This window comes from Oreochromis aureus, linkage group 8, assembly GCF_013358895.1.
Source record: "Oreochromis aureus strain Israel breed Guangdong linkage group 8, ZZ_aureus, whole genome shotgun sequence".
Lineage (NCBI taxonomy): Eukaryota > Metazoa > Chordata > Actinopteri > Cichliformes > Cichlidae > Oreochromis > Oreochromis aureus.
The window spans coordinates 12,856,588-12,882,708 of record NC_052949.1 but is presented as its reverse complement, the minus strand read 5'-3'; the positions used below and the strand labels follow the sequence as shown (position 1 = coordinate 12,882,708).

The following is a 26,121-nucleotide window of genomic DNA, read 5'->3' as shown; positions in this document are numbered from 1 at the left end:
GGCTGGAAAAAATGATGGTCAGGGATTTGTGTGTGCGATAATTATCAAAGAAAGCATTAAATGTTGTAAACTATCAGTGTTTCTATTGGGTAATGAGTAAATACATTATTTCTAATGACCAGCTGGGGGCAAAGAGCTCTGGCTGCAAAAAGAAATAAGGTGGCAGTGACTGCCACTGTGTGTTAGACATACTCTATGGTCTCAGCAAATACTAGTTTGATGTACTGAAAGTTAGATTTTTTTAATATAACATGTTGCGTTCAAGCTTTGTTCATTCTGTAAGTCCTGGTCCAATTTGAATAAAATATACAATAAAATAGGGCACGAGAGCCTGTTTTAGGGTTTGGCTGCCTTGTCTTTGACAAGCTGATACTGCATTAGCATTAAGTATGTGTAATTCCTTTCTTTGTTTCTGATTAAAAACAAGCAAACAAACAAACAAAGAAAATCCTAAAACGGTAATGGCCAGAATGTGAAAGCTGACACTTCAAAATTTAACTTCAACAAACAATGCGTAGTATTAGAGATTCAACCAGAGGTTGCAATCATAATTATTGTGGCAAAGTTTTTTACTCTAGTTAAAATTACTTACATCCTCCTTAAAATCATTTACATTATCTTTTGTGTCTCCTTTCCTGTAAAGGTTATGCACTACTTAACTTCTGTACTACTTAAAATTACTTACATTATAATTTTTTCTTCTTTCCTGTAAACAGCTGTTGTTGTTAAAGTTACACTGTTAAAATACAATGAAATCACATTTAATTCTGTTACACCATCATAACACCTCACTTTGAACTTTCTCTTCATTAATAGTATAAATGCAGTATGAGGTTTTTATAGTTTTATAAATAAATCAATGAAACCAATCTAAGTCAAGCTTAACAAACCCAGGACTGGATTAAAAGCTCTTCACTCACACTTATATAGTACATTAACATCTTTTAGATAAATACTGATACTGTGTGATCAAATACTATTTTTTCACTATCTGTATAGCTGTTTTATTTTCTGTTTTTTTTCTAGTTTTGCGACATAGATTCAGCTTCCTTGTTGCTGTAGCACTCACGGAGGATTGTTGCACTGTCTGCTGCGGGAGCGAATTCCACCTCCACATGTTCTGGAGCAAGAGCCAAACTTTGACCAGGAACTCCAACTTCCATCATGGCCCTGAGGCTCCTGGCTGGTTCGCCAGATGCAATGACCCTTGAAGCACCACTGAAAATCAGTGTCCATTAAAAATGAGAGACAGGGGGAAAGGAAGAAGAAAAAAAAGGTCAGAAAGTCCAAACTAATGACATTTGGCTTCTCTGAAAATATTGCTCAGAAACTCTATTTCTGCTTCCTATTTTTAGACAGTTCCACTTAGCAATTATTGTAAAGAAAAAAATAAAATTATAGATGATTCAGAGACATTTCCTACCTTTCCCGGTGCACACTCTGTTCCATCCACTGGAGGACCTTTTTTAGTTTTACAAAAGTACTGGTTGTCAGGGTGGCTGCACCACAGCTGCTTGCAGGGGTCGTAGGTTCGAAACTAAATGAGCAATTAAACAGCAAATCTGAGCACTTATTCTTTTTGGAAACATAGATAAGCAAACATAGTTTTTCCCTGCTAAAAACCAGACCTTACTCCTCAGCAGAATAAAAAAATACTGATTAAAAAATTGTTGAATATTCTAATTATTTTAATTATGTGGTTATTATATGGTGGAATAAATAAATAATTCAAATGAATAAATCTATATATCTTGGGGCCACAAAGGTTACTTACAGCAGTGCACATTTTATAACCAACACCAAAATCAAAGCGGCACTGTTCATCCATTGAATAATTTATTCCAGGGAGCTCAGGAAGCTTGGGCCACTTATGTTCAAAGGGATCATCGAGCAAGCAGTCATAAGAGCTGAGGAAGCAATAAGAATAATAAGGACATAAATGTTATATGCAATGCAAGGTCAGGAGCAGACCACATATGAAAAGAGAAGGAACAAATTAATTTACACAACAGCTGTGCAAAGAGCAAACATACTGGATGTATCTGTTGAGCTCCTGCTTGCTGCAACGTGACCAGTGATAGCGGTGAAAAGCTGCTTGGACAAGTGGTGCCATGATGCTACCCATGCTGGTCTCATCAGCACAACGATTCCCTTGGCCATCATGCTCCATACCCAACCTGAAGGGCAAAAGTACAGAAGAGCATAGATTGTGAGCATGGTAAGTGACAAAGTCACAGCAAAAGATATTTTCTGAATTCTGTCTGTTGTTATGCACTACGAATACAACAGGATTGCGTAGGAGTAAGCAGAGTTGTGTACTGCACCTCTGCACTTTCTGAACACTGATCGAAATTTGGAAACTGTCAGCTATTTACTTTTAATTCTTTTTCAAAATTACAAGCTTGTTTGATTCTATTTAAGTCACAGCAGGGTCCCCAGCAATACACGTGTGACATTTGAAGCAGTTCATAGCAGTTTATAGTAACCATTGTCCATTGTAAATATGTAAGAAAAAATTGTGTATGTTTCTGTTCTGTGTCCTGTGTACTGTTTGTTTCTATATGTGTCTTTCTGGCTGCTGTTACAACCAAATTTCCCCTTGTGGGACAATTAAAGGATTATTCTATTCTATTCTATTCTATTCTATTCTATTCTATTCTATTCTACTGTAGTTCGGATAACAGCTGTCGGTATAGATGAAGAACAAACACAGAAACATCAATTTATAAAACATTAATGTCTACAAATTAAACCATTTAAAAAATAACTTCAAGTACTCTTTAATTATTCTTTTCATGGAATAAAATCTGAAATCACCTGTCTATATGCTAATCATGAAGGTACAGGTAGCAGACAGCCAATATAGATTTGCATGGAGAATGGCAGGAGCAACAGGCTCTTTTCCAAAGGTAGAAAAGAAAATCGGCCTACACACACATTACTGGGTCACTACTATCACACTAATGCTACAGTACTTATTAAACCGTTACATACTGTTGACATTTGATAGCATTAAAAACATCTTACTCATTTATCCTAAAAACTGATGACTTTGCCTAAAATGAAAATATTAAAAATGTCATAACATACAAGTTATACAAGTTTTTGTGAATTTACAATATTATAGGTTAAATTTGACATGTACTGTATCCATTCAGATGGATTTTAGATCTATCACTGTGTGTCTGCTTAAGAACAATTGTGGTTTTAGGAAATCTCGATACTGTGTTGTCTCTGTCTCTGTTTGGGTTTTTTTTTCTTTTTTTTCCTGTGATTTTTGATGTTTTATTTTGTTTGGTGGAATACTTCAAGGGGAACCTTGACACTGTCACAGGCACTGTCTGTATTCCCGCAACTACTGCATAGGTCCCCATAGAGGTTATAGTTAGGGTTATTTTATGTTTTCATGTTTTGGGTAAAACAGAACATGATATTGTGTGATAGTAGATGTTTTTCCAACTAAAACAAATGCTGTAAAATCAAAAACATATGCTCTCCCTACTGTAAATGAATTTATTAATCATCTGTTTATTAATGTCAGATGGAATATTTATACGTCTAAATAGATCTGCAGTTCACTTTTTATGAGAGAATTCTTGACCCAGTGCAAAGCTGACTGGGACAATACTGTGAAGAATTAAAATGTGAACAGTATGTAAGAGTTAAATCATACAAGTGTAAAAATGTCACTTTGCTATTTTATTGCACCAGAATCTCTAACCAATAATCTCCTAGAAGCTCTGCTGCCTGGAAACTATAAAACAGCCATATTGTTTATACGCTTTGATTATTGTATAAAGTTATGGGGGATGGCTGCCAGTGGCAGATTAAAATTTATCATAAAAACAATCAAAATGTTGTCTTTTAACATTATGCAACAAAGAAAAACAATTTCCTAAAATGTTGAAATATTTCTTTGAGAGATAAGTTAGTGGCTTAACTGATAGAAACCAGGCAGATAATGCTTTACAAAAACAGGCACGGTCAACGCGCAATCTTAGCAGGCTAAATGCTGGACAAGTGAGATTAGAGGAGAGCGCATGTGCAGGTGGTTATCAGCGAGTGACTTATGATTCCCTTAGACATTTTTATGGAAGCTGTGTTTTTTAAATGTTAACAAATTTTACTGTTGTTTATTTGATATAGAGTAATTGCAAGCCTCATTAAAGCTGCACTCCAGGAACACCAACCTCCAGTATGAAAGTACAGAAGCTTGATTAACAAGGGAGGTGAGCTCTAAATTGAACTATCAAGTTGGTGAAGCTTTGTGGACACTGTATTTGAATGCCAACAAAATAATTACCTTCTTTTCTTCTTTTTCATGAGTTATTCAAACACTGAACATGCAGCATCACAGCAGGATATCCACACGTAATTTAAGACAAGTGGACAAAACTGCTGTTCTTCAGCTGTTAATTACGAATACATCAGGTGTCTTGCTCCCAACAATTAACTGAAATACTGCCTTTAAGGGGTTTGAAAATAATACCTAATAATATATCATGGCAATATTACTGCTGTCAGTGACAACAATATTTTGATATATAATATATTCTTTCATTTAACTTCTATTGCTTTATTAAAGAGTCACAAAAAGCTAAAGCTCGTCCCTGTGTGCACTGGTCAAAAGGAAGAGAACATAATGGAGAGGTTGCCAGTCTATCACAGAGCACAAACTCATATTCACACCTACTGGAAATGTGTAGCTTTCATTTCAGCTAGCTCTCATGTGTTTGGATCGAGGAGGCCACAAATAAGCCCACACAGCCATGAAGACACAAACAGGTCGCAGATGATTAGATGTAATCTTATCCCATGATGACTGCTGTGAGGTCAGCAGGTGTTTGAATCGCAGAAAAACAATGATGCTGTAAAATCACAAGTCTATTTCATTATTTAAAAACTAACTGAGGTCAAACTAAAAAAGAGGCAAACTTGGACTCAGAACAAGATGTTGTTTTTAAACATATCTGATAAAAGGCTTTGCCGTGTGTAATAAATCCATGCCCCATAGGCAAAAAATAAATGTATTTCAGACGAAATGCACAGATCTGACTGCTTCTGGCAGGAAAATACAAAAAAAAAGAAAAGAAAAAAGAAAGAAATCAAGTGGATTTCACTTTCTACAGCTGTTATTTTGCAAAGCAACAGTAATTGCACCTGCAATTAACTGGTGCAATTAAAAACTCTGCAGGGTGCCATGATACCAATCCAACTACCTCTGACTATGTCTGTTGGAGAATAGTTCTGCATTTATAGGCTCATGCCTCACGCCTCAACCACTTACTGAAGCAGAATGTAAAACTTCAATCAATCATTTTTGATAAGAGAAACAGGCAAAATATATTCAAACCATTCTCATCTAAATTTTTTGAATTTCTTTTGAAAACAACTTGACATCCTGAGTCATGATGAATAACTGAGTAAAATAATCACATTTTAATATCAAACACTATTAGTGTAAAACATATGATGTATATATTGCTCGGTTTTAACATGTTTTCTAATGGGTAGGTTATGAAAAAGCAAAGACGACTTTCATCCTGAGCTTTCTTGTCATGTGTTGTTGCATGCAGAGACCTGCATATCCTGTCGGTTGATGAGACTGAATCAGCTGTGTAGAGGGTTTCGGGAGATTTTTAAGAGTTCTTTGACAGAGTCTGCATCAGTCAGTCCATCTGCTAGACTAACCAACTAGTCTAAAACTAAGAAACACTCAAATATTAAGTTAAAAAAATATAAATATCCCCATTCCAAAATGTGGTGTGACAATCTCATTGGTTCACGCAGTGATGATGTCATAAGGACACCTTTAGACACTCAGGAGTGAGTGTCAAGTACCATCTGTAAAAGACAGTGGAGGCTCTGTCATGGTTTGGCATTTCAATCTTTGGTGTTGGGGAGTCTCTATCTAAAATTTATGAAATTATGAACACAGAAAAAAAATTATTCACTGTGTTATTACAAGAGTTTGTCTAAGACAGTCTGTTTTGAACAATAAAGGTGGTAATGCCACATACTAATCTTAAAGCTTATTAAAGCTGTACTAACTTTCTATGTTTTTTCACGTGTTTCAGTGCACCTATTTTTCATTTTCCCTCCAACATATTATGAGGGGTTACTAAAGACTTTTGTATAGCACTATAACTGTTAATAAGCAGCGCCACACATTTATTGAATACATTCAGCCTGTTGCTACAGTAACTTTTAGCCTGTTGCTACCTTAGCAACCATTGACCTTGACAGCAGGAGTAGATGTATAGATAGCATAATGGTTAAAGTATATACTGCTTAACCACAGGTTACTTTAAGCACAAACAATTAATTCTCCCTATTCTCATGTTTTGTGTCTACACACAAAGGCACAGAAAGCATAATGTTTAAAATACTGCTTTCATATCTATGTGTAAAACGCAGCTGGAGATCAGATGAAATGCTTTTTCACAACAACAGATCGCTGTTTATGTTCACAAACTACAATCACACAAAAACTATCAACTTAAATGCACACAGAAAGATCTTGTGAGTGGCCCTGCTGGGCATTCATCATGATGCCATTACTCACACATGGCCGGTTTCATGAGCAACCACAAAGGCAGAGGAGAAGCCATCCTCATGGTTCAGAGTGCAGCTCCTCAGTGGGTGGCACATCCCTGTCACTGGAGCATACCCTGAGCGACACAAAAGACCACACAGCCCTGATAATCAAGAATGAAAGTGGTGACATTCTCATGCAGTGCAACAAAGTGAAAAATGATTTCTAAATATGGAGTAATTGCGTTCATTGTGAAGGTTTTAATCTCTTCTTGGTGAGCAGCTGGCTGTCACACTGGCTCTTGAGTGTGTGTGTGTGAGTTATAAAGAGAGTGATGGTGATTGCTCAGCTTCTTTCAATGAAAAAAAGCCCCGCATATCTGTGTGTTTACATTGTGATGTATCAGACAGAGTAGGCTACATTCACACAGTGGCACTTTCATTCATTTAAGGTGAACGAACAGAGGTAAAATACTTCTAGCAAATCCCTCAATAGCAGCAGTAGCTGTACACAGCTTGCATATCAAACATAAAGAAACTCCCAAAGCAGCTTCAGAAGCCTGCCATCATTATTACCCAGCAGACACCAGGTTGGTACCACAACATTTCACACAGCTCACGAGGACGACAAACTTTAAGCAAAGCACAGACATTAAACATAACTCGATCAAGAGGTGTGCAGCAATTCAGCTTAGTGCGAATCAGCTTGGATCAGAAGCACGCCCATTCTGGCCTTCTTTTTTGCCGCAGCTTTCAGATAATTTCCATGCTTTCTGACCATCAGAAGACTGTTTTTTGGCATGCAGGTAAAAAAGCAGAAAATGCAGCAGACAGACAGCTGGTGATAAAGCCATGTGTACATGTCAAGTTATTTGAATGTCTGCAGTGGGTTATTTCAGTCACAGCAGAGTGAGCTTTAGCTACAGCATGATGACGATGCCTTTATGAAGAGAATGACTAAAGGCTCTATTCATAAATGAAAACAAAATGGACATATTAATGCTGAAAGTGAAGTTGCAAAACATGAAAGCAGATGTGGAGCATGATCCTTTATCTGAAAGGCAGATAAAAGGAATTCAGGAGAATGCCGATCGCATTCCCATGAAAGGCCATTTGGAGCTATGCACACTGAAGCAAAAAGGTGCAGCAATTACTACAGTAATAAAAAAAAAAGTGTTTCTCTGTGGTTGATGTGAAGATTGAGGAGAGAGGTGGTGTCTGTCATGTGGTTGATAAACTCAAACACTGAACATCTTGGGAACATCATGTTAAATCTTTTGGTGCCAAGGAGACCAGATCAAAAACACTTTCAGAGGATTTAATCAGTAACATTTTTAAAATGTGGCAAACTCAATATCACCTAATGACACCATTTAAGACAACTTTCTGCATCTCCTTTTGCTCCATTAACTTACTCTATTTACCCAACAGCCCATTACTTGTTTGGACACAAAATCTACCATCTCACCGCTAAACTTTGACAAGAATGTGTGAGGTCTGCTCGTGACCCTGAGATGCAGCACAGGGTTCAGCCCAGCCTAGCTCAAGGTATCATAGAAACTAGGTTTGTTATGAACACAACACAACTGCAGCTATGGTAACACCTAGAGGTGTGACAAGCAAACCAGGTAGCCCCAGGCTGTCCTCGAAACATGACACGTGCTCTATAAAAGTTAAAAATATACACAGGTCAATGCAAGATATTGAGTGCATGCAAGCACAAAGCTTTGTTCATTCGGGACTCAGTGTTTTCTGCAGGTTTGGTTGTTCACTTCAAATTTTGTTTTGAAGGACTGAAAAGAAGAAACACATGGTGAGGCATAAAACTAGGAGAACAACATGTATAGCACAAATTTGCTGCAAAATGACTGCATACATGTAGAGTAATATTTGGACTGACAATAATCTACTGAAAGTACAGAAAAGTTCAAACTGAACTTTCCAACAGTGACTGAGTAAAAAAAGAACAATTAGTTTATATAACTGGCAAACTAACAAACATTTCTGTTTTTTCTCTACATGCCAAAAACCTTCTTCAATATCTCAATTTTTCATTTTTCCAGGGTGGCGTCAATGTCAAGTCAGCAAGGTTTTGGAAACAACTCAGCAGTTATTTTCTCATGAGGTTGCCATTTCCGGAATTGGGTTCAGGACCTCAGCTGCAGCCCCCACTTTTATATTTCCATCGACCTTACCTGGGCAAGACTTGAAGCCAACCCCTTTGTGAATGGAAGCAGATATCAGCACTCAGTCTGCACAGGCCTCGATCGAGAAAAATACAGTACCTTGCATACCTGCGGGACCAAAATCTTGCCTTGTGAGGAAGATGGCGTGATCGTGGTACTCGGCATGGTCAGGGTCGCGGCGCTGCTGCGTGTTGGCCCATCGGCACACCTGCTCCAGGCTGCGAGATGGGTTGCCACGCTCGATCAGGCTTATAGACTGCAGAATGAAGAGGACCAAGAAAAAAACTTTATCAGACTGTAAAAAGAAATAGGAGGGTAACCCTGCCGTTCGCCTTAACAAGACTCCATTCATTCTAAGGCGAAAGTAGACTCATCACCCTTATACCTTTACATCAGTGCAGTAGATGTACTGTCATTTGAAAAACTGTCAAAGAAAATAGCTGAAAATAAGTTATATTTTTTGTGCATTTGAGGACAAAAAGGGTTCCCAGCTTCCCATGTTTGTTAGAAAAACATGGGAACCTTAGGATTACAGGTATTAGTTTAACTTTTTGCTAAATTGCCAGTGATTATGAAACAACTGCTAGGTTTGTAACTTGCAACGTTCATGTCCAGCAGAGATTTTAATGGTGTAGTGTTATAATCTCTGAAGGTGACGTTCAGGAGAAAACTACTAAACTTTTAGCCACTACAGTGAGCTGAACAGATTGGCTCTGTTGTGCAATATGAGGTATTTCACTGGTTTGAGCTATGGTTATCACAATAATCATTGCTAAAAGTACTATCAGATTATTTCATGTGCACGAGTAGTGATACCAACAGGGCTGTCATCACCTTCTCTAGTTGAGAACTACAACTTGAGACAGCACAAGCACACAGGCAGGTACACAGCCCGTCTGCTCACTAGCAGCTGAAGTAGCTGAGTCTGCAACACTGAACAACTTATGAGAAATTTCAAGAGATCAGTAGCTGAGAAAAGTCTACCAGCAACTAGACAGAAATAGTAGCAGGCTATACCACCAACTCTATTTGATAGGTCATGAAATATGTCACTAGAAACACAGCACTATTCTAGACAACCTAAAAAAAACTATATACCTTTAAAAAGACCTATATACCTTTAAACGAACCAAAACACAATTTTAGTATTTTTGCCTTGCACACCACCAGCATGAATTGTACATCAAACAATCAATATGTGACCAAAGACCTTCAACAAGACCTTTGTAGCCAATCACTGCCTGAAGTCTAGTCCCTTTACTGCTGCCAACTTCAGTTGCTGCTTGTTTGTGGGTCTCTCTGCATTCACTGCATTTAGAAAAGCATGCTCTGTTGGGTTGAGATCGGGCAGATTGACTTGACTATTGAAGACTATCACTTTCTTTACCTTCAGAAACTCTTCAGTTGCTTTTGCAGTATGCTTTGAATCATTAGCCATTTGCGCTACTTGATGAGTTTGCAGCGTTTGGCTGAATCTGAGCAGAGAGTACAGCTCTGTACATTTTATAATTCATCCTGCTACTTCTACCAGCAGTCACAAACAGACAGACAGTAATGTAACAAATTATTATGTTACTGTATTTTTTCAGTTGTTTAGACAATTTAAAAATAGTGTTGCCACTGATGTTACTATTGTTGTAGTTTTATTTGTCTTTCTTGACACCATCGTGTCAAAAATGCTATCAATATATTTAGATAACCCTAGTATGAGCTCATCTGGCTCCTTTCTATTGTGAGTCAAACTGCCCACATCCATGTGGCATGAGAGGTCACTCACTGGTTAGATCATTTAAAAAAAATATTGTGAATCATATGTTCCTGCGTTTGTTGGCCAACAAATATAACCCGAATAAAAATCTTGACTGAACAGTTTTCTCCATTATTATCATAAGAACATCAAATGATGGCTTTGGTGTTCCTTCCCTCCAATGAGGCTGATCTGACAGCCCAAGCTGGCCCAACAAAGTACTAAAACACTGTTTTTGGTTTTTTTGCCAATGTCCCCAGTGTTTTGTTTTGGGGTTTTTTGTAAAGGAGTATAAATGCATTGTGGTTTGTATTTCGTGTCATAAACATACAGAAAATTTCCCAATAAGACTCAGCTCTGGATGAACTACTCTGGAGACTGATAACCCTACTACTATTACACACACTGACACACACAACGTGAGGCCAGGAGAAATGAAGGCACCCAGGAGGAAGTGGCCAAACATTTGTCTTTATTTTCCGAGTGGGTGCTGCAAGCAGGGCTGGTGACACACAGAGCATGTTGGAGCTCATCTAATTGGTGCTAGGTAAACAGCATCTCTCTGCTCTGACAAACAGACAGAAGCCGAATAAAAATGCCCAGTTTCCAAGCAGCATCAGTCAGACATGTAGATAAAATGACACTTGTGGACAGATGGATACGTGCGTAAAGCTAATGACTCACTAGCATCTGCCCCCACGTGTATAATATACGGTATTTCATGCCTCATTATAATGTGTTCAGCTGATAACGAGCAAATATGCCAAGACTGGCATTAAGTGGCAAGAGGTGAACAGAAACACAAACCCATACTGATGTACAACTCTATAAACTGAAGATCATTTGACCAGCTAGCACTGACCAGTTTGCTTTTGTTTTTGCTTGTTTATTCTATGTTATTAATATGTTACATGAGTATTTACCACATGGTACAAGTACATTTAAATCATTCATTACACTAAAGAAAGCTTGAGCAAAAGTGAAAGTGACTGAGCTATTGTACAATATTCATTTGTCGCTTTTTTTCATCAATCACGTTAATATAATATGTACTCATTTATTCCCTCACTATTTATTAAATATGTATGGCATGTGCTGGCACTGGGCTTTAATATGTTTTTGCATCAACTTTAATGTTTTAGTGGGGGCTTCTTACGGTTACCTTTTCTTATAATCAGGCGATCAGTTCAGTATTGCCCAAAAGAAATACAAAAAACATCTATTTTAACCAGACAGCTGAGCTCAATTAAATGCTAATATCACATCGGCTATTTTCATACACTTGTTAAATTCAGCATCTGAGAAACAGCCTTTCTTTCATCTCAGCCTGACCCCAATTTATGATCTTAAACATGTATTTTTCTCTTTTTCTCACTGTACGTCTTTATTGCCTAAGAACTTGTTAGCTAGAAGAAACAAAAAAGCAACAGTAAGCTCCAAAACAAAACTTTGCTTAGTTTATAAATGAATCCGTATATAAATCTCAACTGTTTTTTATCTTCAATGCTCTTCCTGTGATTCTCCTGTCACTCAAATACTTGAGAAGATTGTTTTTCTCAAACTGGTTTCTTCTTTTCTCTCCTGAAGGAAAGTTGAAGAGAAACAGCTTGGATTTAAAAAATATTTATATCTGATGAAAAGAACTTTCCTTCTGGGACCACATAAGGTATAATCTATTATTCAATTCTAAACTTCAAGTCGGTTTAGTGGAGCAGTAAAGCTATGAACTCTCTCTTTTTATGTTAGTTTCATCATTTAACTTCACTTAAATTATGAACTCAATCAGAATTACCAATCATTTTTGCTGGGAGAGATTCACGGTCGCTATAAATAAGTTAATAAGCAAGTTAACAGGTACTAGAAAGTAGAAGAGCACTCAGAGCTTATTTCAACCATGGCCTTGCTCTATTCAACGGTTTTCAAGAAAATAATTTTAAATAATTTGGATTTGCACTGAAATGTAACGGGTTCTTCTTTTCCCCATGCTTCATCTATCCACTAAGCTTTACAAAATATAACCGGGTAGTTTCAAACGCACCATCTAAAACAGAAAAAGAGAAATTTTTATAAGCTCTACCTCTCTCCTTGGTTGAAGTATCAGCTTATTCAGAGAAATCAGATCATATGATACCAAACAGATCCTTTCTTTTAAACTGCAGCATAAAGGCACTGGCTTTGGGGAAGGATCCACTTGCTTAGTACCATTCTAGTTTTAACCAGTTTATTGTTAGAATACTCTGCACTAAAAACCTGTTTTGTTTTGGGGTTTTTGTCTTCTTTTGGTTTTTTGTAGTGTGCACAAAAAAAAATTAAAAAATTAGTGTAAAATAAGGAAGCTGTGCTACATGTAGTGGTGTTTTCTTTTATCCTGATAAATGATATCTTCTTGACAAACCTATACTTTACGCATGTCAATTTTTTATTGTGTTGAATATGCAGTAATGGCCCAAAACAACTCTTTTTCCAAGTAGAAACCAAGCCACAAAGCATGAAACTCAGCTTTCCATATCATCTTAAAGTTAGCTTGTTACTTTGGTGCCTCTACTGTGAACGCACCACCTGACTCAGATTTTAATTATTTGTTTGACATTATGGGAAAAATCCTTATTCACCTCACTGCTTGGACTTAGAAAGATAACACCGCTCTCATATCTGTACAAAGGACTGATATTTTAGACATCAGTGGATTAACTTCTCTTAGCACCCGCTCTTCTACCTCCCAGTTTTGGGTATAAGGTCGAGTGCTACTGAATACAGTTTCAGGCCATAACAATACTTGAGCCTGCATTCAGTAAAACGTGTTTTTTTCACTGAAAATTGTAAAAGGGTTTGCTGCCTTTCTCCCATTTTCTCTTGAGTCATAGCGGTGAGTTCAGCCCTTCTTGTTTTTATTCCAAATAAAATTGAACACAGTTAAAAATCTTGCTTCCTGTAGGCAGTATTATAAAGGCTGAAATCACAGGTGTATTCACAGACAGCTCAGACGATGAGAATATGCCTTTTACACCAGCCCTGCGGTAAAAAAAACCTTAAAAGCTCATTTGAAATGCTGCTTGCACAGACACAAATTGTGTGGAATGGCTCACCTGCCGGTACCCCACCATTATCATGCGGACAAGGACAATGTTGATGTTCGTCCCCAAAGATTCATCATGGTAGATTTCATCAACCTGAAAGGAAATTAACAGCATGTGTCAGTGATCTGAATGACAAAGGGCATAGATTGCTTTTGATGAAAGTAGCTTGTGATATCAAGTTGAACACCCAAAAGCCAATAATACAATCATGAACATGGTGGTTTTTAAGCCAGAACTTTAATACAAAAACAGTCTGCAGGAATAAAATTACACTCGAGTCTAAAAGCTAAAAGTTGTGTGAAAAGGACCTTTGACTGACCATTACAGAACGATAGCAGAGTTTTCTCTCTAGCTTCAGGAGTTTCCAAGGGAAACTTCATTGCTCTGCATTACTAATTACTTAATTATGGCTGCTCTAAGTATGCAAATCAGAGTCCTCACCTGTCAAGAAAGGAAGTGAAGTGACACTATTTAAATGCATAAACGGATGCTTTCCGCTGAGTTTAATTAAAGCCAGGTAAACAATATAACTTTGATAGAAACAGCCTCCACAACTGCTGCTGCTGCTCCTTTCCAGGCTGCTAAGAAAACATTTAGGAGAAGATTAATGTTTGTAGTAATCCTTTAGGAAATAATAAAGTTTAATCAGTAAAACAATATTAAGTTAAAAACTTCCCTTGAAATCATCCTGCTTCATCTAAAATCTTACAAACCAGGAAGAAAACAGTTGTTTTAAACCACTGAACTGTACTAAAACTCTTGATCCAACCATTTCTCCTTTTTATGTCTGAGGTGCAGGGCCCAGCAGCGAGTCCTCCAACCATTTTTTAATCTCTTACGACAATCTTGGAATCATGATGAAATATGTTATTAAGACTGGCAACTATTTAGTGAAACTAGTGCTGTTATGCAATGGCAAAGGAGCCTGACCCAGAAATATGTGGACTGCTATTTGGCTTCGTAAGAATGCTGTGGTATGTAGATGCATAACCCAGGACCAAGCTAGGATCCCATTCAAACCCGAGTCCAATTTCCACTCGAGTGTGTTTTATTTTCATCAAATGGTCGCTACATGTCAGCACTCATTCCGGGCCTCATAAAGTCAATCATCTGCTTTGCTTTGTGGTGGATAAATTAAGTTCAGAGGAAAACAAGGGGTTGGATATTTATTTTTTCATACATCATTCATTTAAGTTTTGAATTGCAATAAAAAAATAAGCCATTTGGCTTCATATTTCTCCATGTGACTTCAGGGAAAAATCTTTCTAAAACTGGATTTTTAAAGCATGTGGTTGACACAGGCTCATATTAAATTTGGTATTTTATGTTACAAGCTTGCATAACGTAGCTTCACTTCCCTCACGCAAGATTTTCCTGAGAATAAGCGCTCTCATACTCCTTAAACTTTGAACCAATTTGACCAAAATCACAAAATGCGCATCTATTTTCTCAGTGCAAAATGAGAGGATATCGTAAGAAGTAAATTCAGTAATCACCACTAATACGAGTTATAATATTCTAAATTGCTACGTTATGAAACTGTTGAAGAAGAGTATCTAAAGATATATTTTGGTTTCCTTCTCGAAGTAGGCTCTCTTCTTTGGGAGGTACAAACCTTTTTCTTCCAAGCATTGATTCTAAATGTTTTATATGCGACTTCTCTGAAAAGGTCTGTGAGATTATTTGAAAAACTGTATTGAAAAGATGAAAACGCATCAACTTCCCGTCTCCCTACACGACTTAGTTGAACTTTTTTTTCATTCATCTGTCTCTAACCATCCTGCCACTGTTTTCATATGGCTTTCAGAGCAATTACCAATTTATATCCTGTTGCTGTTGTTAAGTCCCTCTTTGTTTAGCCCGTGACAGCTCTACACTTAGTATAGCTTTATTAATCAACAAGAGGTAGTTACAAAGCAAATATTCCAAAATAGTCAGAGTGAACAATATCTGACAAATTCTCATTTGTTTTTCTGTCAACAGTGCCACGCTTTAACTGCCTTGCTGCAAGCCACTAATAGTAATTATATGAGTGCAGTATGTGGTTGTCACACCACTGTAATAACACTGAGTCTAAGTATAGCCCCTGATGGTGTCATTTGTACTTGAGAATCAAGGCGCTGAGTGGGCTTGAATGAGACTATTTTCTCTTTTGTTTTTATCAACTGTTTGTTTAAAGTGTCAACTGGCAATTCAAGGTTTAACATGATCTCCAACAGCTAGGCTGATGATATAAAGCTTAAGAACTTAACAATACGTGTCTTCATTTTCATAAAGCAAAAAAATCCAATCTGACCCATTTGAAAGCTTTGGAAAATGTAACTGTATTTTTTTTAACAGTTTTATAGCTTTTCCTAATGAAGACATCCAGAATTACCATTCATACTACGTCAGTGTACTAATAGATGAGCAATGAAATACCTTTTTTCACTACTATAGAAATTTCAGATTTTCTATCAATTAATAGAACTTTTTGTTTTATAATTACACAGAGTGGGCAGTGAGCTACCCAAACTTTTTCTGTATTTATAGATGTAATTCTTATAATTTGAACCCAAAGAGTCATGCTCATAAATTTCTTTCAGTTAATACAGCAGTATTTCTTGTAGAAAAACTGAGACGTACTGTTAAAATTACACTTTTTCGATTATTAAGATATCTCAGGCATTAAATGTGTGGTTAAACTTGTTTACACTGACAGAAAGGTGTTAACCAATGTTCCCTCTAAGCTGCGCACGTGCGCAATTGCGCACTGCTGGCATGGTCTCTGCGCACAGAAAATCTGCGTTGCGCACAAAAAAAACTAATCTGAATTGAAATTAAAATTAAAACTTCAACAATTCTGTTTTGCAGTGTTAGTCAGTAAGTGACTGGCTGCTCCTGTATGGGATTAGAACGATGCCACCTTATCCTATAGTCCAGCCAATAATGCGATTCACATTCGTATATACGCAGCCAATCAACGTCATTGACAGGCTATGACAGCGTCCTTATGTGCCGACACCGGTGTTTTAGTTAGCAAAGCGGTGTGACTGATGTGGAGGGAAGCAAAGTTAATGACAACGTGTACAACCATTGGAGATGTGAGCAGGACAGACGGAACAACTGACGGAAAAAGTGTGGACTTTATATCAATTTTGATTTTGTGTTGATAGGCCACGTAAAACCAGAGTTATGATAAAAATATCTGCAATGTTTGGTTTTCTTCCTGAATACTGTCGTTGTTTATATTTACAGCGGGAAGAAACGGTAAAAACGGCGTTTTATAAGGAAAACGCTCGAAAGCACTCTCCGCCTGTGAGCAAAAACAAAACCAAGACCCCCCCAGCCTTTCCTATTGGTCGAAAAATGTACCACGTCGACCAATCAAAAAATGATATGGCAACGTGGCATCTAGTTGTTAAGAAACGGGGGGAAGTTTTAGGAGTGACGGCGGTGTTCTGAGATGTGAGAGATTTGAGACGTTTAGCGCAAATCTTGTGTAGTTAGTGTGTAGTGTAGTCAATAGTTTTGTTGGTGTGTCAGAACAATGAGGCGGCTGCTGAATGTCACAGGTGTTACAGGAGTGATCCATCTGCTGTTGTCAGGCCTGCAGGTATCAGGCTGTTGTTCTCCTTTATCTCATAGTGGACAGAAATGATTTTTTGGAGTGGCACAAATAATTTGTGTGGCATCAAATTTAATGCAGAACAGCTGATTGTTCTGTAAATAGTTTGAAATGCTTGTTTAAAAACGCACTGGCTGCATTTAAAAAAAAAAAAAAAAATAACTGCAAAAACTTTGTTGTTTGCCAAACTGAGTTACTTTTTTGAAGAAGTAACTATATAATTAATTGCCCAACATTGGTCATTATATACTGTATTTTGCAGACAGAGAGTTACAGACTCTCTCCCAGACCACAGACTCATACTCATAATACAAGTCAGAGCTTTATATATATGTATATATATATGTGTGTGTATCTATATATATATATAGATACACACACACACACACATATAGATAGATAGATAGATAGATAGATAGATAGATAGATAGATAGATAGATAGATAGATAGATAGATAGATAGATAGATAGATATACATATATATAAAGCTCTGACTTGTATAATGAGTATGATAGTGTTAACATACTGCACAGGGCAATGACTAGATTTCTTTACATTTTCATTGTAACTGGGCTAAAGCATTTAATTAAAAGTAGTCTAACATAAATGTTAATACTGTAATTTGATTATTTTAATAAACCATGTAAAATGGATGGATTAGATGCTGGCGTGACCACAGTGCACACGTCTGATGTCGCTCACAGTGGTCCAAGGGACCGCTCAGGGAGTTTGTGTGTTCGCTCAGACACATTAAAAATTAGAGGGAACATTAGTGTTAACTACCGTGTGGTCATGCTCTGGTGTGAACCAGTGGTGTTAGCCATGATAGAAACAAAAAAAATGCTGGGGCCACTCGTTATTGTGGTCAGTAATTTTAAAGGGCAAACAAACAGGAACAATCTTCTTCTTCTTCTTTATACAAATTTTCAGATCCTTTCGGATAATTACTACAAACTCCCTCCAGGAATTTGTGAGATCTTTTATTAATGCGATAAATATTAATCCTTATACTGAGACAATGGTTGTTGTTCTGTCATGATATTTTCAAAAACTACGATGAAAACGATGAAAAGGATGCTAACCAGGCCAATCACAATAGTTGCGCGCTGCGCTCCCACAGCATGTTGTGTCATGTCAGGTTACGCCATAGGTTATGTTGTAGGGTTTTAGAGGTTTGCGGTTAAGACGTAGCTATGGCATAGAAATCCTACTGAAGCATAAATCCCTAGTGAGATCAAGGTGGACCGTATGTGGCCCATAATGCAAATTGAGTTTAACATTCCTGATCTAGAGCAACTAAATTAAAGAACATCTTATTTGTTTCAAAAGTACCAAAACATGAATACAAAATAGTCTAATAGGTTTACTAAAAGTTAAAAGCTGAAAGTATTCCTTGGCTTGATCAGTGATTTACTCTGAGCCCTGTTTACTGTCCATGCTTCACTGTATCTCCCCATCCCCCCACCAGATGTCCTCAGACTTCCATTCTCTTCTAAGTTACTAGTCTGCCACACCCACCTCACCTGTCCCCCATCTACCCATCTCTGCTGTAGTCCAATAAACCAAAACAAGTTACCTCCCAACAACTTTTCTTAATCATTATTCCTTGACCTGAATAGAAAATGCGACGAGGTCAAGGAAAGGTGCAAAACAGAATTTATAAAGAAGTGTGGCATGCAGAGAATCCACTTATACCACGCTCCTTAAAAATGTGAATGGATACGTTATTGATGTGGGTCTACTGTGTTGAAAAGACAGTGTCACAGAGATGGACAAGCTAGCTCGTCCAGCATGTTTTCACTGTGTTGTTTAATGCAAGTCATGCACAAAAAAAAGAGCATGTGCAAACAGAACCATGAAAAATACCAATTCATTACCAAGGCTGTAATTTTAAATTGGAAGAAATATAGTCTATACAGTAAAATGAAATGCTTGTGATAATGTCATTAGTTTGTCATCCTGCCTGCTCATATTAACCCAGTCTATCTTTTGCTTTTATATATGATAACTCTAAAGCCTGGCAATACAGCAATGGACACAACAAGAGGTGGCAAAAGTACACACATTCATCGGATAAGTAGAAGTACAGATTTGTACTTGTGTGTGTTGAAGTACTGATTCACCTTGTTTATTCAAGTAAAATTGAATAAGCAAATTGAACTTTATGTCATATTAATATCATAATGAAATAATATAAATACAAGGAAATGCAAACATTTTAACTTAAACTCAAATTGTAATGATCAGCTTGAACACCTGTTATGTAGAATGCATAGAAACACAAAAGGAATTTAAAAAAATATGTCTATGTCGTTGCCAACGTAGTAGTTGGGTAACAGCACAGATGAGCTCATCTGTGCTGTTGCTCTTCAGCCAACTGAATTCAACCAGATGTAAGCAGATGTTACAATAGGCTTTAATACAGTAGCTGATTTCCAATACCTGGACAATATAAAACTAGTAAAAAGGTGGAATTAAGTGATTGAATCTAATCCACATCATCGGCTTAAATTTAATTTGATACAGGCCATTTACCATTTACCATTTACCATGTCTGCTCCTCTAACATTGACCATGAACATCACAGCTGCTCCACCAGTCCAAAACAATGCACCACTGTAAACTTCACAGTACTGCAAACTAACCAGTGTTGCTTTCAGGTTGTTTATGCAACCTTTGCATAACTGAAAATGTTTATATTTCAATTGGTTGTGCAGGTTAATTCACAATATTTTTAAAAAAAACCTAACTTCATATACAACTGAATGAGGAGATTGCATGTAAGCTTTAAAATGTCCAGTTTATCAAATGACTGAGAAGTCCTTACCTTTAAAAATAATCTCTCTTCTTATACTTGTGTCCTTCCTGACTTTTTTTTTTACATTTTTCTCTATCTCTGAGTTCTTTCCTCTTCCTTAACAATACAGCAGCTGTACAGCTGTTAGCTGTTAGCTAACAGACACATTGTGTGACAAACTGCACAGAAACACTTTGTCTATTTGCTGATATTTGTCGAGCTATTAGAAATGTTGCATTTGAGATTACCTTCCACTTCACTGCTTTTGTGCTTGCTGCTCTTCTGTTGCATTAACTATAGAAGCTAAAGTAGCGTGACCACAACTCATTAACACCAGTACTTTTAAAGCTAAAAAATTGCTTATTAAGAAAACATAAGAAGTAAATACTACATCTGTGTTAAATTTTAGGAAGTAAAAATTTGTCAGAAAAGTAAAATAAAAGTTTAAAAGTAAAATAAAGTACAGATACCTGATAAAAGTTGTTTGTTTTTTTACTTCCATCTGGAAATAACTAATGCAAACTGAATTAATTGAGAGAGATTTATGTATACTTTTCTAGATATGGCGTTGTTGACTTCTTCCCATAACACAACTTCATGAGAAGCAGATTTTATCACCGCAGCATAATAATAATACTAGTTCAGCAGTGGATTTAACAGCCTGTCATTGAAGTTCCCAAATATATCTACAAGTTTTGGCATGAATAGTGCGTCACAGTGGATTATGGGGTGGAATTATTTGCTTTACCTTTATAAAGGATGGGCCTGTGTATCGTAAAGAAGGTAATAAAGGAAGCATTGAAACGCCTTTCCTTTGTAATACTTCACATGGTCTGGAACAGTTCAACCCATGTACTTTTTTAGCTTATCCAGTTCAGGGTCATGGAGAGTCTAGAGCTATCCACCTCTTAGGTCTGACGTCATTAGGCATTTCTGGGTCCAGATTCTTCTTTGGTTCCCAAACTCAAACAAACACTGCGGCATCACTGAGAGTTAAAAACGGCTCAAATTCTTTCATCTCCAAGAAAATGTTCAGTGTGGCTGCTCTCCCAGGGTTTACAATAAAGTTTGACATTTAGGCATCTGTGAAAAAAGAGAATTTATGAAGTTTAGGAGAGTTAGAAGTTAGCAGGAAGTTAGCTTGTTAGTTTCTATTTAAAAGATGACTGAGGAATACCTAAAAAATGAGTACGTACAGTTCTGAGGGTCAGAGACAAATGCAATCATGTGGCAGAGAACAGACTTTGAAAAAGGACCGAACTTCAGTCAATAGATCACCTGATCCTATGCTATCCAATCCTATTCCTGACCCTATGGCCACACTGACTCTTACTTAGTTCACAGTGATTCTTTTCTGAAGCACTGAGATATTTGGTCTCTGGCAAACCATGAGGCCATGATTGTAGTTACATAAGGTTTTAAAAAGCTTTAAAGAGCTTAAAAATAGTGCAAATAAAAAGGCCAGCAATGACCACTGATTATTTTAGAGGGTTATTTATATTAAATAACACCAGACACAATGCATTACAACACGTTAAAAAGCCACAGCCTTAACTTGTTGTAATGCATTGTATCAGTTGGAGCTCGCACTGGGAAGCAGTGTTGATCCGTCATCATTTAACAAGCAGATTCCAGCTGACACGGAACAAAAGATTGGGAAGGCTGCCAGCCTATCATAGGGCTAACACATACAGACAAATACTCACATTCAGACCTATATCCAGTGTACATCCAATGTAGAATCAATTTAGAAACATTATGAGAGATTCTGGAGGAAGTACCCAGATAAATGCAAAAAACATGCAAACTTCACATGAACAAGTTCAAGAAACTTGTTGCAAATTTATACTTTTAATAAATGATTGGTGGAGTGGAGTCCTGCTCAATGGTGGACAAGGACCTAAAAAAGGCGTAATGCACTGTAGTACATCATACTTTAAAATGCAGAGTAATCCAATCCACAATGTATTGAAGATACTGTAAGATGTCCTTAAGCATTTAATTTATTTTATTTGTTAACCCAAGATAAAAACAAGCTGTAGCTTAACATTTCCAGGAAGAAATTGGGTTTCTGGGAAAGTCTTTTTATTCCAAGTGAAATATTTGTAGCTTCAACTTGACCACCACAACTCATTTAATTTATCTTCAAAAGCACATGTGAGCCTTTGGCAGAAATATAAGGACAATTTTTACTTCTCCATTTGGCCTTTACTCTCTAAAAATGAATTTCAGCTTTTTCCATTGCCCACATCACCATACAGTAACATCTTATCAGTTCCGTGAGTTTGTTTCTGGATGCTTTTCTTCAAATATGCCTAAAATTGTGCAATCAGTATAGTAGCTAAAATACATTGAAACCCAAAATTTTAAAGATATTGTCAAATTAAAGGTGACTAACAAATGAATGAGAATTGTATTAATTCTTTATTTTCTTAATAAGAAAAATGTCATATAATTTGCAGTCCATTTGCCATTTTACTAACAATGCCTTACCCTGTTCCTACCTCCTAATGTCATACAGCACTAATCTACAAAAGGTCATCAATGATTGGTTTCACTGGACACTGAAGCTTGCAAGAGCCCTGAGGTGAAGTCCAACGATTTAACTGATGCAACAGCAGATCCACTGTTGTGACAAAACCCTCTAAAATAGAACAGTATATGAGCATAGACAGCTACAAGAACCAGCTACCCAACACAGGATGAACAGGAAACGTAGGAAGCAATTAGATGAAAAAGAACTGACAAAAGCTTTCACTGCCAAAGCAGTGTTTTTTGTGTTCTTTTGTTTGTTTGTGGTTTTTTATGGAGAATTTTCCTTTCTACATTCAGCTTTAGAGTGTCTTAATTACCATGAACACTGATGTCCACACTACAGGCAGAACTTTCCACTTTCCGGATACTGCAAACAGAACAACAGAGTGCCACTCCTTTGCTAAGAAAAAAAACCCCAACAAGTGTGTGTCAGTAAGCTTTGACCAGGTAAAAATTATGGCCATGCACAACAAAAGCTCTGTCAACACAGAAAGGATATCCTCCAAGTCCAAATTTGTTCAGGGACACAGGGTTACACCCAAGAATTTAAGCAAATATTCTATTCACAGAAGTGCATACAGGTCAATAAACGCAGTAAAGAACCCCTGAATGACCCCAAATTCTCTTGGATTCATTACAACAGAACTGAGACTGGTCTGTACTGACCTATATATTGTACTGTATATGTGTGTATAGGAGATCAAACTGAGGACTTATTAAAGTACAGGCATGAAGTTACGACATTTGTAAACACCAAAGCTGGTTTTCATTTATTTATATTTTTTTACTCATATCTATGCAAAAGGTTTTTTTTCTGCCATGGGGATAATTACAAAGCCATGAGGAGCACAAAGAAGACTGAAGCAGGACTTATGGCCAAAAATGAGAGTAGCAGCTGTTGGTTAAATGCACTAGGTGTCCCTGGCTTGTGTATAGCATCACATCAACATGGACAAAACCTGGTTCATGGTTAAACAACCTGGCCATTGTGTAGCAGGCACCTCAGCAGTCAAACTTGGCTTTGTGCAGACAGGATGTCCAGTAATCAATCCCTTAGGGAGAGTTTCTCCAGGTGGTACTACACATTCTGCAGCCATGGACCAGGGATTCAGAGGGATTTTAGTGAGCTCTTTCAGACACAGCAAGCTTGTGGCTTACCATTGGAACCAAAGAGTTTTGACCTTCGTTTGTTTAAACTGCTGTTTTCTTGCACATTTCTCTCATCAAGTTTTGCTCAGTGGGAGGTGGAGTATATGGATACTACATTTAAGACCTTGACTTGATTTCAGTTTAAAGTTCAGTCAATTTTAGCTTTAAGGACTTCCTCAATTTCACTACTCCTCTCTGCGATGTGAAATACCCTTAAGTGCTAATCAGAGAGTACTAGACACCATCTAGACATCATTACAGAGGGAATTACAGAGTGCATTTGCAGCCACTTCACAGTATAATCACCTAAGGTCATTAAAAGTCAAACATTTCATTCTGAAGAAGACATTTGGGAACAGAATGTGAATATAATATCCTAATTAAATAAACACATCATTCCATGTAAGCAGAGCTTGGCAGTATGAGTGGACGTCTGGCGCTGGTTTCCATGACTGCCCTATACAGTTCCCAGTCAACTTTCTAATTGGTCTAGCGCAGCTAATCAGACCACCATGCAGGGTCCAAATGGTAACTGTTACAGAGTGAAACCAGCACCCTGTGAAAATCTGACTTGGGGGATTTGGGCCCAATAAGTAGATTATGGTGGTAGGAGCTGGTGGAACCCATAATGAATGAGCTGAGAGTTTCTCCCTCCCTCCTCTTTTCTTATTAGTAATCCATGAACAGCAAGAGAGTGGCGGTTATGGGGAAGTGTGGTGAGTTCTGATATCAAAGAGGACAAGGGGAAAATATTGCAGACTTAGCATAATTTAATCTAAGGAAATTTGATATTTCTATTGTCATGCTTTTAACAACTATGTCTCTTTTTATGGCTATTTGGCATTTATTAAAGAAAATCTGTTTTGGAATCATTTTTGAACAAAAATGGCAAAATTATAATTTATTTTAAGGTTCTTAATGTTATTTTTTTTTTGTTTATTTTGTCTGCTGAGTGACTGCACTAGACCTAGCCAACAACAGTATCCTTACAAATTAATTACAAATGACCTAACACATAGGCACTCTGTTCTCCAGCACAGGCCAAGAAGTCAAGCTTAAACACAATCTCGGTATATCAGCTCAGAACATCTGTGTTTCTGCCCCTGCAAGCTGCTTTGGAACCTACCTCCAAGCCAGTTCCACCTTTTCATGCTGTCTTATTTAATCCTTCTCTTTACTAGTCAGTATTCTTGATTTATTTGTCCTCTGTATTTGGGATCCTGCTGCTACTCTTCCCATGCTACGCCTTCCATGCATGCACATGGTTCCCAAACATCTACACTATGAATTATGAATGACTACAGATTTAAAATAACAATCTGCCAAATTTCTTACTACAGTGGTCTGTACAGGACAGCGGACTGATTGTACAGTATAGTGGAGTTTGTTTGTTTGTTTACAACTGTAAATGTAAAATTGTAACTGTAACTGTAAATTGTATTACATTCTTTTGTCTCAGTTTAAAGTGTAAAATTAAACTATACTTTTCACAAATTATGGATACGTATTTTGATTCATAAATATGTATCTGAATCGCATTTTATGGAATTCTCAGTCCAAATGCTATGCATATTAGTCAATGCTGCAGCCTTAAAATTCTTTATGATAACACTTACTATGTTCATGAGTGTGAGAACATAATTTTGGACATGCTCCTTGCCGTGGAAACGGACCACCGAGTCATCAACAGCCAGCAGCACCTCGATGTTGAAGTCATCTTTCTTCGCATGCCTCCTCTTGCGCTCAGACTCAGAAAGTTTATGTTCAACAAGATCCAGAGCTTTGGGGAGGTCTGCAATCCCAATGTCTGCCACTGCAAAACATGACAAGGATGACCAGTTAATGAAAGCCAATGAACAGATGGTGTCAAAGTGACATAAAGCAAATGCTTTTCTTTGACTCTAAGCGATAATCAGATGGAGTCCTTTGGGTTTACTGACAGGGGCAAGGGCACTAAACTTGTGGGGACCACCAGTCACTTACGGGGACAAAACGCTCATCCCCACCAATTTGAAGGTATTTTTGAGGCTCAAAATGTGGTTTTAGTGCTAGGGTTACAATTAGGTTATGATTAGGATTAGGCATTCATTTTTGATGGTTAACACAAGGCGGAAAGCATTATGTAAATTAGATGTCCTCACTAATATACGAAAACGAGTGTGTGTGTACAGGATGATATCTTTCTGTGGCTGACATTGTTAGAACTGTAATACTAATTGGTAAACATAAACTATGTGAACATGGATTTCACCACCACAGAGGCAATGAACACAAAGATAACATTCAGAGGAAATGTACCGCTGCTGAAGCTGCCAAAGCTACACAAAAACAGAAACTGCTTATTCATTTTTAATAAGATTTTGGTTCTGTGTGTGAAAACATAAATATTAATAGATATTAAGGATATTTCTACATGCATGAATTATTTTCATAAGCAGATATTTTGTAAACATTAATCATGTCTTATCATTTTGTCAGATTTCACGAA

The 26,121-nt window shown here is 37.2% G+C and overlaps 1 protein-coding gene across 2 annotated transcripts in view; it reads right to left on the bottom strand.

The window, feature by feature from the left end:
- The window catches only part of LOC116327458 (A disintegrin and metalloproteinase with thrombospondin motifs 14), a 57,456-nt gene that overhangs the window by 12,717 nt on the left and 18,618 nt on the right, over positions 1–26,121 (bottom strand). For both annotated transcript variants that reach the window (XM_039616366.1, XM_039616365.1), the window contains 8 exons: positions 25,250–25,446; positions 13,554–13,637; positions 8,820–8,976; positions 6,566–6,671; positions 2,034–2,177; positions 1,775–1,907; positions 1,424–1,537; positions 1,070–1,218 (listed from right to left, as the gene is read on the bottom strand). In XM_039616366.1, coding sequence (XP_039472300.1) covers positions 1,070–1,218; positions 1,424–1,537; positions 1,775–1,907; positions 2,034–2,177; positions 6,566–6,671; positions 8,820–8,976; positions 13,554–13,637; positions 25,250–25,446 — 1,084 coding nt within the window. The remainder of the gene's footprint in view (positions 1–1,069; positions 1,219–1,423; positions 1,538–1,774; positions 1,908–2,033; positions 2,178–6,565; positions 6,672–8,819; positions 8,977–13,553; positions 13,638–25,249; positions 25,447–26,121) is intronic.